Source organism: Zonotrichia leucophrys, chromosome 1, assembly GCF_028769735.1.
Source record: "Zonotrichia leucophrys gambelii isolate GWCS_2022_RI chromosome 1, RI_Zleu_2.0, whole genome shotgun sequence".
NCBI classification, from domain to species: Eukaryota; Metazoa; Chordata; class Aves; order Passeriformes; family Passerellidae; genus Zonotrichia; species Zonotrichia leucophrys.
Genome location: NC_088169.1, coordinates 76,740,732 through 76,757,240, shown reverse-complemented (window position 1 = coordinate 76,757,240; position 16,509 = coordinate 76,740,732). Strand labels below are relative to the sequence as shown.

The 16,509-nt window shown below is 38.6% G+C and overlaps 1 protein-coding gene across 1 annotated transcript in view; it reads right to left on the bottom strand.

Annotated features, from left to right (window-relative positions):
* Positions 1-16,509, bottom strand: part of TRPC6 (transient receptor potential cation channel subfamily C member 6) — a 76,089-nt gene that overhangs the window by 24,617 nt on the left and 34,963 nt on the right. The window contains exon 2 of the mRNA XM_064718558.1: positions 4,010-4,784. Within this exon, the coding sequence (XP_064574628.1) occupies positions 4,010-4,784 (775 nt within the window). The remainder of the gene's footprint in view (positions 1-4,009; positions 4,785-16,509) is intronic.

The window sequence follows — 16,509 nt, the reverse complement described above, 5'->3', positions numbered from 1 at the left end:
ACATTTGTCATATATCATCTACATCTTTATGTGTATAGTAAATATATTAGCTCTTAGGTGGGCAAACCACAGAGATGAAGCAGATGAAGAAGAAAACATTAACACCATCTCCCAAAATAAAAATATTGTCTACAATATCAAACTTTGTAAAGCTGCACACTAAGCCATGTCCTGCACACATGCTGAGGCAATCCCAAGTGCAAGCATGGGCTGGGCAGAGAACAGATCAAGAAAAACCATGGGAAGCAGGACTGGGAGTGCTGTGGATGAAAATCTCAACATGAGGCAGCAATGTCAGACTGCAGCCTGAAGAGCCAAACGTGTCCTGGGCTGCATCCAGTGGTGGGCAGCAGGGCCAGGGAGGGGATTCTGCCCCTCTGCTCTGCTCAGAGCCCACCTGCAGGGCTGCACCAGCTCTGGGGTCCCCAACATAAAAAAGAGGTTGACTTGTTGGAGCAGGTCCAGAGGAGGCCAAAAAAGACAATCAGAGGGCTGGAGCACCTCTCCCATGCAGACAGGCTGAGAGAGCTGTGGCTGCTCAGCCTGGAGAAGATGAGGCTCCAGCGCGACCTTACAGGACCTTCCAGTACCTAAAGCGGCTCCAAGAGAGCTGGAGAGGGACTTCAGAAAAAGGCCTGGCAGGACAGGACCAGAGCCAATGTCCTTAAGCTGAAGGAGCATAGGTTTACACTACATATTAGGCAAAAATAGTGGTAAGGCACTGGAATAGGTTGTCCTTAGAGTACTTTGTATCCCTGGAGATGCTCAGGACCAGGTTGGATGGGGGTCTGAGTAACCTGATCTAATGGAAGGTTCCCTGCCCTGGCAGTGGGGTTGCTACTAAATCATCTTTAAAGTCGTTTATAACCTAAACCATTCTATGGTTCTATGACACAAAACTAAATTAAATGGTCTTCAGAAACACCTGAAGATCTCAGAATTACTTAGGAAGCTTGAATTACCTATTTATTTGGTACAGAAATATTTCCACACTGTGATTTACACATCTGTCCAGTTATTCTGCCTTCAGAAGTAATCTACTTTTTTCTGATTTTATGCCTAATAAAGTATTTTTCTCCAAAACACTCTTAAATACTGCAACACTTTTAATACCTGCAACAAAATGCAAAATGCATGTAATGCTGGATAACACTACTGCATAGGTTTGTAGAAAGAAAGGGGTTTATTCCAGAGAATAATGGTTTCCCCTGGCTGTGGCATTTCCTATTTTGTATGAATCACAGTTTCATGGCCAGTGTTCTAATGTTAGAAGAGAGAAGCAGTTTATAGGACAGTCATAAAACAACCAGCATCACAGTTTAGCACTGATCCTTCCTATTGCCTCTGAGGAAAACCTGGAAATTATCTGTGTCACTGGCTGCTGTAGGCAACCACTTGGAAGTTTCCCTGCTACAACATCCCATCAGCACTATCAAAATCAGCACTACCAAACAGGTGACCTAAAATGGTGTGTTACCAGAAAGCTCAGTTTTAACTTATGTAAGATTTAAAATATTTTAAATGGCTCAGGCTAACCCTAGGTGGAGCTAAAGATTTGCCATGTCCAGTGCCATAACCTATGCACTAAAAATATACTTGTTTTGATTACACTAACACACGTTAAGCATTTTTGCCAAACCCACACTTTTATGCAGTGACCACACTCTTCAAATGATTGTAGAAAACTCCTGAAATAAAGCAAGGGTAACATTATTTTTAGATTAATTGCTGCAACCAGGGATATAAGCTTGCAGGAGTGCAAACAACCCAGACTCAGTAGAGCTGACAGCCTCCATTTCTTGTAACTTTTACACACTTGTACTGCCTCCACTGAACTTAAGGCAGGGTATTTTGCAGTCAAATCTCTGGCCTGTCTAGATATTGTAAATATCACTACTTATCAATAGTGTAAATGTCAGTTCTCATAAATTCAGTTATAAATGTACTTCACAGTCTTTAATATTTATCCAGAATCACTACATGGTTTTAGTATCTATAAAAACATTCCCAAAAGACCTTATGTTGCCAGCTGCCAGCTCCTGGTGAAACCTTAAATTATTGGAGAGTTAAATTTCCACGTTGCCTTGTGCTCCTCAGTGTTCCTATTCCACTCCACTCTATCCAAAGATACTATGCATATTCCCAGCAGAGTCTGGATGATTAATGCCCAGCAGCATGGAGCTGCTTTGTCTCTAATCTCCTGTTTTGCTGAGGGACAGTATCCAAAATTCTTTGTACAACATTACACTAGAAGTGAAGCTCTCATTTTATAGACAGCAACTGAGACAAAAGAGGAATTGGAAAAACAGAAATCACCAAAGAAGGACATCCTCATGGCACTTCAGAGCTGGCAGCAGAAGCTTTTTCTGTGACCCAGCCTACTTGGGTTCTCACCTGTGAGCTCCATTCTCTGCCTGGTGGAGCCATGGACAGGTACCGTCCTCCCACTCATCTCACTGATTGTGTTCTCTAGCATATATTGAAGGACACCTCTTTTTGGCTGCACCAGATGATGAGTTTATTTATCTTTATAATAATCTTAGCTTGTGTCACTCCAACTGTGGTAAAGGGATCTATACAGTTCCTACAAATCAGACACGCTATTTATCTCAACATAGCTGTGAACTTAACAGGCTGCACTTATGGTTTATGAAAAATGGGTTTTAGCTCTGTTCTAAATTTACTCTGCTTTAAGTTAATCAAGTCCTTTTGTTGCCATCAGCAGCTGCTGAAGAGAAACAAGTATGTGGTTTCAATACTCTTCACTGAACTGCACAGGAAATCAGTGGATGAAATCTCAGCCCACTGAGGTCTTAAAGGTTTCTGCCAGGGACTTCATGGGGCAGATATTCATTCTCTGCAATAGTCTCAAATGGTCCTCCCAGCATTTTGGTTTTTTCTCCTTCCCTCCAATTTCAGCAGTTCAGGTGCTGTTTTTAAGATCACCTTATACATTCTTCTTCCTCATTTTCCCTCTCCAATAAATATTTCAGCTTCTTATAATAGACTGGTGCCACCTATGAGCACAAGTCCAGGGGAATTCATTCAGAACTGCAGCACCTCAGCTCAGGTTGGCTGAGTAGAGACAGTTCACAATTTTGTAAACTGTACCATTGCCAAGATTATTGTTAAATATTGATCATGATAACTTCAAACACTTGCTAACACAATGTTGGAAATTATTCTGTAACAGCTTTGGAAGGATGTTGATCTCCTGCTAGTGAAGTCTATATATAGAGCTCTGTCACAGGAGCATCTGCTTTTGACAGGGTCCCATGAGGCAAACCCAGGCTAAATGATTTTAGCTAACCCAGGTCATAAATAACATTGGCAATGTTTGCACAAGGCCTGACTTTGCATTTACTGACAGATAAAACCTTATATTCTTACTCCTTAACTCATGCTTCAAGAGTCTCAACTACTAATATTTTTTTTCAAAAACATCCATTTATGAAATAAAAAAAATTTCTATTTAACACTGAAAAAGCCTTTTAACTCTACACAGTTTACATATAACTAAGTACAAAAAAGTAAGAAAGAGGAAGAAGTGAACAGAAATACCAGAACAGCACATTAAAAAAGGAGGACATCTACTTAGAATTCTCCTCATGAAGGAATGCAATACACTGTCAGTATGAAAGCTTCAAGTCCAAATACAAGAAACTAAAGAGAATGCATGAGGGTTTGATAGAGTCATGCAACTTATCTGACATGAGTGACTAAAATGTACCACTTTAGACTCCTCTTTCTCCTGCCCTAGACCAGCTTTGGCCATGGGTTTGAAGGGCCTCCTTCACTCTCCTGCCTGGTAGGAAGCAGAAAATTAGTTCATTGGCACATTCTACATAAGCTGCATGAATCACAATCGGCACACGGCAATAAGACATTTACTAAGATTTAAATCTTCCAATCAGTAAAAAACTGTATAGTTTCCCACATTATACTGCTGATTTATGAAGGATAAAGTTTGCAGTTCCGTGTCTGCCAGAATCAGCGTCCCTCTACTCACCTTGAACTCTTTTTCAATGTTGGCAAGCACGGCCAGCTCATTGCTGAGCTCTAAGGCAGTCATGACCGGGTCCTCACTGGACAAAGACAGGTAGGCAGGGCTGGCCAGACCTTTGTAGGCATTGATCCTGGACCTAGAATGGCTGAAAGAGTCATGCTTCTGTTTCTGGTTGCACTCGCTGCACTTGCAGAAGTAGTCGTGCGGCCTGTCGATGCGCGCTCCCTTGCGCAGCAGCGTGTGCACGATCTCGTACTCGTGGCAGTGAGCCGCCAGGATGATGGGCGTCACGTCGTGCGAGAACCGCGTGCCGTCCTCGTCGTACGCGTAAAAGTCGTCGTGCTGCAGCTCCGACTGGCTGGGGCTGAGGGCCAGCCTCTTGCCCTCGGCGAACGCGGGGTGGCTCAGGATGGCCTCCACTATCCGAACGTAGCCCTTGCTAATGGCCAGCAGCAAGGCGTCCCCCACCCGGGCCAGGTTCTCCTTCTTCAGCAGCAGCTCGGTGATCTCCAGGTGCTCGTTGGCCACCGCCAGCTGCAGGGCGTTCTGCCCCATGTAGTCCACGCAGTTGACGTTGAGCGAGGGACATTCCTCCAGCATTTTGCGAACCACCGGTATGTTGCCATACTCGGCGGCGTCCAGGAAGCGCTCCTCCTCCAGGGAAAGGCTGGTGGAGCGGTCATTGAACATGTAGGCCGGCCCCCGGCTGGCCTGCCTCCTGCCCTTCTCCCGCAGGATGGTCTGTCGCCGCAGGGCGAGTCTGTTCTCGTTGCCCCGGCTGTGTGCACACAGAGAAATTAAATTGTAAGTTCGTCTTTATGCAAGGGCATTTTGAATAATAATTAATAGAAATATTCTAGTTCTTTATCTGTTGTGTATTTTGAATGCAGCAGGGACACCAGAAACCCTGCCTTTGATGCATTTTGTAACCACTGTTACTACACAACATGAGAATCAGTAGCCAGCTACATTTTATTTCAACAAGAAAAAAAAGTTGTCATCAATCATCATCTAAAACTACACTTTTTTTCCTTATTTTGTCCTCCCAGCTCAGATTGAGAATAAGCCACAGTGTGAAAGGAGTCAGCAGTCATGGGATGGGAAATGAGGGATTGCACAGGATAACAGGGCACATAAAGATGGAAAATGCCTAAACTCCCTTCTGCTTCACAAAAGCAGTCAGGCTGACTTCCCTTGCTCTTACTCTCTCTACTTCAGCAACCATCTAACTCATATTTTGGCTCTGGTTTCTCCTCTTCACCCTGCTGATGTTTTTCTGACATATAATGGAGTGCTCAGGCATTAACTGAATCTGGACAAGATAAAAGCACATCAAATACATTGTATGGCATCTCTTAGATCCCATCTCCACCATTCTTTTCATTATTGCAGTTCATAATCTTGATATGCTATTTATTCGTTCACTCAGGGGCTTGCCAACAAATCCTGCTAATTCTTGATTCATGATAGCCCTGAAATGTTGTCCAGTCTGCTACTACTGAAATTCTCAGCCATTTCCAACCATAATTATTAAATACATAGTCATTATTATATTATTAAATAAATAGTCATTATTATAAAGTGAACATGGCAAACTTAAGTTTTCTGAGAAATGTTACAAAATACGCTACATTCTCTCTAAAAAGAAGGAAATCTAATTCACTAATTCAATCTTATTTTTTCAGCCTATTAAGATTCCAATCTTCAATATAAATTAAATTGCAAATAATTTTCTATTCTAGAATTACTCTGCTAAACTACTTAATATTCCCCACAACTTTATCTTTTTTCTTTATTGAACAATGGTTTAATAATTCTTTACATACATATGCTCAAATACACTTTACTACATTCAGTATTTCCCACAAAAAATAACCATAAGCAATATTTTATTCATTAAATGTTAACAAATATGAATTTAAGTTTTAGTAAAAAAAATTAGTCCTTTGTGATTCAAAATTCCTACACAAAAAGTAAAATTAAAAGGTATAACTTATTCTAGGTTGTTTAGATTTAGCTTTAGTATAAATTTCCTTTCTGCTTCTTGCCCTCTCTGTTCTAGAGATACAGTCTTCTGCAGCACTGGAAATACTTGGAACTGTGAGTCTTAAATATAAAAGGACCATTTTTCTGCACGATAATAATAGGTATGGAATGGAGAATATATCACAACTGACAACAGTAACTATTAACTATAATTATTAGTTTCATTATTTGATATTGTTAATAGTTATTCAGAATTGCTAGTAGGGAAACACAAAATATTTAAATCGAGCAAAGAAACGTTTAGTTTTATGTTTAAATTAATTTCAAAAGCAAACTTTTTCCTGGTGATAAATGTGAATCCCATGAACTAAGAAATGTAGCTCTGAAAAAAAGCTATAGAAACTTTATTTCATATTTATCCTAGTTTTCATGTGTATATGTTGAATTTTGTAAGCTTGCTGTATTTTCACAGTGCAGTGTGTTCCTGTGACATCACATTTGTAGAAAGTCTGAAAAGCAGGGCAAAGTTTTCATATACATTTTTAATTGATTTGTTCTTTTGTACCAGAGAAGGTCCTTAGCAGTGTGAGGCATTACCTGCATTTAAGGTAAACTGACCTGGGCTTCAATTTAACCAACAAGACACAAAGTCCTGAGACCTGGCATCCAAGGATGCAGAGGGAGAAACCATGGCAAGGTTGCTCTCTACCTTTTTTTTAGTGCACCAAGTTTTCCAACTTTCTTAGCTCCACACTGGCTTCTCAGTTCTGAGTAAACTGATTATTTAAATGCAGTTCAGTATCTATCTTGAACTGCTTCTTTCTTCGGTGCAGCAATCAATTACTGTTGAACATAATTTAAATAATTTATACTGAAGTTATTTCACAGAAGGACAGAATCATTTTGGTTGGAATAGACCTCCTAGATCATCAAGTCCAACCTTTGACTCTGTCAACAAAAGCACTAAGTATCAAGCACCAAGTGACTGCACCACCTCCCTTAGGAAGGTGCACTCCTTTCCTTAACAATCCTTTCCCATGAAGAAATTCTTCCTGATGTCCAACTTAATCCTCCTCTGAACAGATTATAGACAGATAAAAAATTCAACCCATAAAAAAATTGGAACATATTTTTTAAACTTCTTCCAAATAACAAAGACGTGTTCAATGGAAACTAAAATCTTAGTTAAATTGTCAGTAACAACATCATTGATATAAAATATGTATCTTTATGTGCCCTGCAAAACTAACCCAGTATAAAATTATTTTGCTAGTATTTAATCCTTGAACAAGGAAATAGACTTTCAGCAGAATCTTGGTCATTATTTTTTCCTGAGATCCATCAGCTTCAGCAGTCTGGGGTGATTAACTGACCCAATATAATGCTTGTGGGGACAGATCTCAATGTTTAAAAGAGGCAAAGGAAGTACTGAGTACCTCAGCCTCACCTGGGTCCTTTGTCACTGGGTCCACCAGCATAATCAGTCTCTGGTGGTGAACTGACACAGCCCACAGCCAAAAACTGCTGTTCATTAAACACTTCCTCTTCCATCTTTCAAATAAGGGAAAGAGGTTCTATTTCTATTCTAGCAATACATTCAGTATGGTTTATCAAAGCACAGGGTAATCATTGCAGTGAAGAATACTTTGAATTAGTGTCTTTGTCTAGTACCACTTCCTCTTTCCTTGCCTGCATTTAGAAGAAAATCATTGCTTAAATGGGATATTAAATACATACATTCCTTATACAGTAGCTCATCAACTGAATTAGAACCTATTATAGAATGAAACAGAATATATTTTTATTGTTTGCTGGCCTGCACCACATGTCTGATGCAGATCTCCAGAATCTCAGTGTAACCAATTTCTCCTGCATCAATGCATTTCATATGTATGAAATTATTGTCCTGGTTTGTCCATTTGCAATTACGGTTAATTAAATTTAAGGATCTGTCCTGAAATCTGGTTCTTGTAGCTCAAGGCTATAAGTATGTTTAATTGCAACAAAGAAAGGTGAATTTTCTTTTTTATTATTTCTGCTTAACTAGACAGAGAAGTAAACATTACTTCAGGAGTTTGTTTAGAAAAGTATAAGACACTTGATTGCCTCCAAGCACAGGGAAAGGAATTTGGCAATCCAGAAGGGTATGTTCAGTCCTGTTTTAGTCTGATGTTCTTACATTTATTTTACACTCAATAAGTTCCTTCCAGTTCATTTTTTCTTAAATAGATGCTTGTGTCATAGTACTGGCCACATAAATCCTAAAGCCACTTGAAACCTCATCCTTCTCAGACTGTGACTGTTGGTTGCAAGACATTTCCCCAATGTACTTTGGAGAAATGTAGTCTAAAGTACCATACTCATTATTCCTTAGAACTGAAGAACCAGTATGATCAAGGCTGGAATACTGTCGTCATTTTTGATCCCATATTACAGGAAGGAGTTCTACAAAATTAGAAATTAAATGCAAGAGAGCAACAAAGGTCACACAGTCTCTACCATATCTTCCACTTGAAGCACAGTAAGATTGATTTTGTGAATTATACAGGATGGTACTCCACTCATTTCACTTCCACCATAGGATAAGGAGAATTCTAGGATAAATTTGTCATTTTTACCTTCTCTGTAGATAAAGGACAGACATTTCTCCTACCTACTCTGTAAGTGGAGAACCTATATTTTTCCATTGTTTCAAAGAGAATCCCAGCAGATTAGGTGAGAGACCTCTTTTAATGCATAGAATTTAACAGGAATATAGACCACAGAAGGATGATGGAGTAAAGTCCCTTACAAGTACAAGTATCACCTCCAACAATTCCCATTAAAATATCAGACTGTCTTGAAGGAAACTGCTGTCTTGCTGAAATTTTATTATCTGTCACTAATCACATGGAATGACTGATCTTTAATTTCACTGCTGCAGTACTCAGAAACATTGACTGAATTTTCAGCCTAAATTTAAAAATCACCAACTTAGATCTATTTCACTCAAACTAAGTATCATTTTTCCCTACAGTGTCACCTGCAAAACACGGACTCATAGCAATCATATCTCCTCTCAACCTTCATCTTGCTGAGTGAAATTAAGCTCCTCTCATTTCCTGCTACATCCATAAGGTTATGGATGTAGCAGGTCTGCCACAGAACAAAACTCTTCTTGATTACACCTTCCTAAACTTAAAATAGTTAAGGAATCTCTTGTGTCAAGTGTTTGTAGTAAAATGATTAGACACTTTTTTTGGTGCAGTACATCTTTGGCTATCTCTCAGGTGCATTTACATCCAAGAAATCATTCAGGCACCATGGATTCTCTAGTGAGGCAGAATTCTGGCTTTGCTGACTTTCCTTAATCAGGTCTCAGAATGAGTCTCAGATTTATGAAGTGAAAGAACTATGCTGAAAGATCTGATTTTGACCCTCAACTCCCTTTGAGGATATGAACTGTCATTACAAAGAGTGAAGCTGGGAAAGTTTGGCCATGGGAAACAACTGTGAGTATCCACAGCATAAGAATCCAAAGTAAAATGCTTTGTAAGAAATTCTGCAATATCTGCTAGAAGTTGAACAAGCTGGTATATAGAATTGACAGATTAGAGTCCTCATCTTCCTTTACTCACTTAAAAGAGCTTATAATACTTTAAAATTACCTTATAAGAGTAATCTGTTAATGCATTTAAACTTGAGGCTTGGCTTTCCTTCAAAAGTTTTTAACCTTTAGAACAAGACTGACTTTCTCAAGAAATTAGAACAAATTAAACTCAAAAAGTCCAACTTCGCTACTATCTTCGGGACCATACTTAAATAAGAGACTACACTGAAGTCCCTGACCTGCATATATGAATATAAAACCAGACATAAAGCCTGCTGTTCTCATGAAAAGAAAATAAATGTGTACTCATGTACACTGCCAGCAATGCAAATCTACAGGCTGGAAACACGCAAGGAAAAAAGGAGGCTGACACTACTGGTAGCATCCTGAAGAAAAAAAAAAGTCATAGACACAAATGCTCTCAGAGCAAACTAAGTGGAGAAAGATGTGTTGACACACTGGTTTAATCACAAACTCCTCAGTTTTGTGAAGTTCAAGAATTCTGAAAATTGTCCAATCACTGTGACAATAGTTTCCACTGCTTGTTCAAAGTCTAGTACACAGCTGAAACAAGGTTGAAACCATTAGTAATCATTTCTGAACCAACTTTGTGGGAAAGCTTCCAGAAAACTTGGAAGGCCGTGACCCTATTTTTACAAAGAGAAGAAAAAAGCTAAACTCAATCAGTAATTTTCAAACTGAATTATCTTATGCTATTAGTAAACTGTCAATAATTAGCAATTAGCTAGAAGATCAGATAGGAAGTAACAGCAAACAAACCGATCAGCACCAAACACCCAATAATAAATTAGCTTGAAACTATCTAATTATTTGGATTAGGATGTTCTCTTCTTCTACGGTTCTTTATCATACTTCTATATTAAAATATATATATATATGTACCATATAACATAATATCATATATCATCTGACAAACATATTTTATAAATTTATATATTGATATACATAAAATAATAGCAGCATATATAAAATTAAATAATATAAACTCCATCTAACTAGAGATAGGATGGGAGCTTCGACAGACACAGGGTGTGAACCTCTATATGATACCATGCTAAGGCACAGAAAATGACAGGCTGTAGAAATTAAGATTAAATTGAAATTCTAAAAATAAAGATGGTAAACGTCTTGAAACAAGTATATGAAAAAACTTGGGTTTTCCATCCCAAGGAAAACCCAAGTTTCCATCCCCAGCATGAGCATCCAAGGTTCCTACATAACACTTGGGAGCTGGTGGTGAATTGTAAGTGACCTTGGGCTTAAAAACACCTTAAATAACAAGACAAAACCACCTGTGGACATGTGCTATAAAGCTTACAAATAATCCGTGACAGTGACTGTCTTAGAAGTAACAAAACCCCACAATGAACAACCCTTAAGTATTTCATTTTTTAGCAGATGAAAGGTACAATAAAGAGTATTTTTGCTCTTGTGGGGTTTTTATCAGAAGATCTACATGTAACACACAGTATGAAATACAAAATCTTTAAGATTTTTATTTGAAATTTTGGTGAAAACTGATTTGCTTTCTGCAACTGTCCCAGAGGTCATTCTTAGACCTGGACTGTCAAAGCTTTCTTGTTTACAGACTGCTGAGAAGTGTTTTTTCCCAAGCTGATTGATTATGTTGTGCAAATGCTTTTGTACAGAAGCAGTTAAAAACAATTATGTTTTACAGTGTGTTTCATCAGTCACAGTTTGTGAACCTGGAAGGGTAATAGTCTGACAAACACTTTCTTCAGGAAATAACAAAAGATTTTTCTTTCTCTCCTGAAAAGTAGTTTAGTGGCTATCTAATGGATGATGGAGAGAAAGCACCCAACATAAGGCAAACAACCAGTTCTCAGGCTCCTTATTTCATTTGTCATTCATTAACCCTAATTTTTATCCTCAGTTGAGTAATAAAACAGTGGTTTATTATTGATGAAGTAGCTTCCAACCACTGAAATGGGAATGACAAGTAAACAGAAGCATTTAGGGAAATGGTTGGGAAAACAATGTCTGAATAAACATGGCCTAAGGAGAAAAAGTAGCCTGGAAAGCTGTAACCGAGTCAGCTTACAGATTTATCAGCAACAACACACAAAAGGTTATAGCACTCAGACTGCTTGAAGCTTTTAAAGAGGGGTGTGACATTTAAATTCTTCCCCAAGAGAAAAAAAAAGAGAGCGCTTTACCAGCCCAGAGGCTTTTATACATCACAATTGCAAAGTGAAGCAAACAGATTCACTGAATATTCTGAATTGGAAGGGACCCACGAGGATTACTGAGTCCAGCTGTGATGTAAACAGCCCATATGAGGAATAAATCCATAACCCTGGTGTTACTAGCACCATGCTCTGACACTCCAGCTGAGCTACCCTCAGGGTCAGCCTAGGACGGTAAGGCAAGGCAGATGACATGAAGAAATGGGTTGAGACCGCTAAGTATGGAGTGTCAAAAGATATCATCCTTTCCTTTGAGGATTATTATCATTTTACGGTTTAAAAGATTTCTATGGATCTGGAATGTGTAGGTCTGAAGATTGAGATGCACGTGAGCACATTATTAATTTCATTCTGTCTGCTGAAGACATTTGACAATAAACTTACAATACAATTTTTAAAGCCTAATTTTACTGTCATTACTGAAATACTGAATTTCTACTTTCCAGTAGCTGATCTTGCTCAGAATGATGTCTAAATACGTCTGCAAAACCAGTTCCTCTCTGTGTAACACCTGCTCATTTTTCCTCAACTGTAAAAAAATGTTGAATGCATTCACCCTTTAAAACACAGTTTAATTAAAGTTCAATTCCCTATTTTTCACAGCTTATTTGATCAATGTGCAACCTCAGCTCTGAGGTTTTTTTAAGATAGGAAATGTTTATTTTTCTGCACTGTTTCTTGCAGAAGGTGGCAAAAAATACTGGTGTGTGCCCACCAGATGAAACACTATTACATTTGTCACTTGATAACACCACTGTTCTCCTCTATACTCAGCATCTAATAAAAAATACCGGATTCCACATTCCTTACATGATTTTCATAAAGTTCCTCTTGGTGCCTACTCTATAAGTTAGTTACATCCTCTGCCCTTCTGGAGACAGACCATCCAAAGTTCATTTGTTTAAGAATAGTAAAACAAAGATCAAAGAGTCCTAACAATTCAAACTAAAGTGTGCATTTTATCCTCTGAACTGGGGATAAAAAGGAAAATTAGAAGACATGAAATAAAAAGCATGACTTTAGCACAGTTTTATCAGCTGGCTACTTTGCTAATTTTATAAAAGTGGCTTTAATATGAATACCTGAAGTACATCACAGTCTTCATTGTCACATGTTCATAGAGATATTTCACTTGCATATGCCAAGGGATATGTTAAATTCTGTATTCCTACAGTCTTAAGCAAATAATCCTAAATTTCAGAAGATTTCTATATGGCTTTTTATTTGGAGCTTAAACAAAGTATGTAGGTCTATCTGAGCTTGCATGTTTTCTAATTTGTAATGTCATGTGCCTTGTTCACTCCCCAGTAACCTGGCCATGCCTAACTTTGTCACTGCAGCTGATGGTCCTTGTTGAGGCTCCTCCTGCTAGCCCTGAAACCACCTCCCCTTTCAGAAACTCCATTTCCTGCTCAAGTGCCTTCTGTCCATTTCAAGGCACACCTTTTGCAGAGCTATCAGTACTGTACAGGGCAGCTGCCTGCCAGCAGCTCTGGTGAGTTATGCCTTTCATTACTCACCTCACTGAGAGACGGCTGTCAGGAAGACCACTGTAGACAACAATTGCCAGGAGCCTGTTTGCCCCAAGCAAGCTTCTCCTCTCCACCAAGTATCACTGGCCTTTCTGTCTTAATAAGCCACTGCAGTTAGCAATTTAACAATTCCAGGTCTGACTTTATCTGACAAGGCAATTTAAGAACCATTTGTTTATCTAGATAGGAGCCCCCTGAAAAAGTACATCCAGTTCATATTATAGTCACCATTGAAGTTTCCATAACTCTCTTATCACTATTAGTATCATAAGACTACTCTGATGATTTGTAGACCATATCACTGAAGCTAACAGGTCATTTTTTTTTTTTAATGAGGTTAAAACTTTGTTCAGTTAGAAGGATCACAATCAATATAGCAGCTGTAACACAAACACAGCTGTCTGTATATCAAAAACATGCCTCTATAAACAGAACATTATTTATTACATTAGCAGTGAAATAGCAGACATGAACACCATAGCCCTTGTTACTTTCAGAGTTCCTCAGGAATGAAGTGAAAAGAAATCAAATAAAAGCAAAATCCACTTCTCTTATATCTCATGGAACATTGTACTTCTGTGCAGAACGTGCTTTAGTGTTGTGCCCCACTGGTTATAAATAAAAGTACTCTAAATAGAGTGTGAATACTTGTACCAATGCTAAAACTGGATACAAACAAAATAAACTTCTATTATATACAAGCAACTTGAAGCTGGCCCTCAACTGTTGGAAATGCTGAGATTCTTAAAGAGAAAATATCTTTTAAACAATAAACTAAAGACAAGGTTCAGTGTTTTACTCTCCAACTCTTTTTACATAAAATGTTGATCCCATAGAGATGGAGGGACAAGCTGATTTTTTTTTTAATTCCAAAAGGATAAAGCCTAATTTCTATTCAACTAAACAGGTTAATTCCTGTACTGCCATATTTTATACAGTGCAGTAGTTTTGCTAACTGCTTCATAAATTAGGTCAGGATGCTGTTTCATGTGCATCCTTGCAGAAACACTCCAAACCTTCTGCTCTGCTTCGGCTGCTCATGGTCACTGTTGTAGCATGTCACTCAGTGTCCTGACAGAAGTGCTGGGATATCTCCAGGCTGAGCCCAAGCAAGGAGCTATCTAAATGAAAATTAACATTTCTGAAATAAGCAAACTCCTCTTCTCCCCCTACCTCTCCAGAAAAAATGTTTACTCTAAGCCCAGCTCTCCAACCCAGATTATCACACAGATGTGAACCCTTGTGCTGTCCCCTGGTAGGAGGCAGAGTGAGGACAGGAATCACTGGCAGGAAGTGAGAAGAGAAGATTTGATTCTAACACCAGTTTGTACCACAAAGACTACTGTCTGCAGTAGTCACTTAGACACAACTGTGTATTTTTCCTTGTATTTTCCCTTTGCTGAACCACCCTACTGTGAAGTCTTACTCAAAACAATAGGTTATGATGCAAAATAAAGGAGATTTTTTTTTTAATCAGCATTTTGTATTCACTCATGAAGTGATCTATCTATGATGATGACAGATGATTTAAAAGACAGGGGAAAAGCAGAATAGACAATTTCATGTGGATTTTCTCTATCAAGTTTTGGGTTATGCTTTCCCATTTCACAACCATATAAACAGAACCTGGGCATAATCATCATATTTAGACACGTAACAGTGGACCTTCAGCTGAAAAAAAAATGGAAAATGCAAACCTGAAAGACACTGAATCTCTAGTTTTAGTGAATCCTAAACAGAGAACAGGTTGAAACCCATGAGTCCAGAAGGGCCAGGTTATTTTCTCAGCATTAAATGCTCTCATGTCCACTCACTGCCTGCAGTTCACAAACAGGATGCCTGCAGCTGGCACCCTGCTCTGACTCCTGCCCCAAGGGCTGCTCATGCACAGCTCTCTTGCTCACATTTCTGAGTCATCACAGAGCCACTACTCAAGAGCTACAGAGGATTCCAGAGATTGGCTGGGAGCTGATGAAGATCAGAAACCCATTTACACACGCCCCTCTATCTAGAGAACAAGTGCCAATGCACTGACAGAACAATACATTCAGACCTACATTCACTTATTCTGCCTGTCCTCCTTTCTTTCATATTTTTTTTTTTCAAGAAGGAGTACAAGTAGAGCCTGTAACTTATCCCTACAAAAGCAACTGAAGAAAAGGGAGCAGGAAGTAAATTAGCAGATTACTGATCCAAAGCAAGGCAAAGGAGGTGCTCTGTCATACTGCGTAGTTAGTACGTGCAACGTGACACACAATGCTACAGGTGATAAAAGCTAACAACAGGCTCAAGGGGCAGCTAGGCAAATTCAGCCCACAAAAATCCACTGCTGGGATTGAATTTCCTCTTCTATATATATATATATTTAGACACAGAATCATGGGTATACCAAATAATATATATAATTGCATATAGTTGCCTACCTGAAAAGGTTTTCTTGAACCATTCCCATGTCTGTAGGTGTTTGCATAGCCTACAGCACATTCCAAAAGCTTCTATTATAATCTATTCCAGTCTCAATAGTTTTAATATTCATATGACATAGATGTTGTAAAAATTGAGCTGAATAAAAAATTGTTTATGGACATTTTGTTATGTAAACTTCAGTTGGATAAAGATTAAACTACATATGGATAAAGATTATTAAATTAGGCAACAGGAAGGTACATGTATATACTAGAGACAAAATTACATTTGTGTTGCTCCTCTGAGTAAAGCCACAATTTATCAGAGAGACATGGAATCTGATTTAGTACAGTGGTAATTTACAGTTAATGGATTCATGTTTATAAAAATCATTTCACGCCTAAGAGAAAAAAATAGACTCAAGACATTAATGTAAATAAATTTAAGGAATAGAAACTATCCTGACTGTAACCTTTCCTGAGAATTTGAAGAACTCGAGCATTCAGACAGCTGATCTTGATTTAAGTTCCTCTACAATAAATATCAATGTCTGAAATTAAACAACAGCTTTAAAAGACATCTGTGCATGATGTACCAGAAAGATGGGGAATCAACCATTAATTGATTAGTTCTGTAGCAGCCCATTCTTCTCAGGCATTCCAGGGCTGAAATGTGAAAGTTCAATGGCACAAGCTCTCAGCGCTGCTGCAAGAGCCTAGAAACTCTCCAGCAACACTGGTGGGTGTTCTACTGGTGCCATAC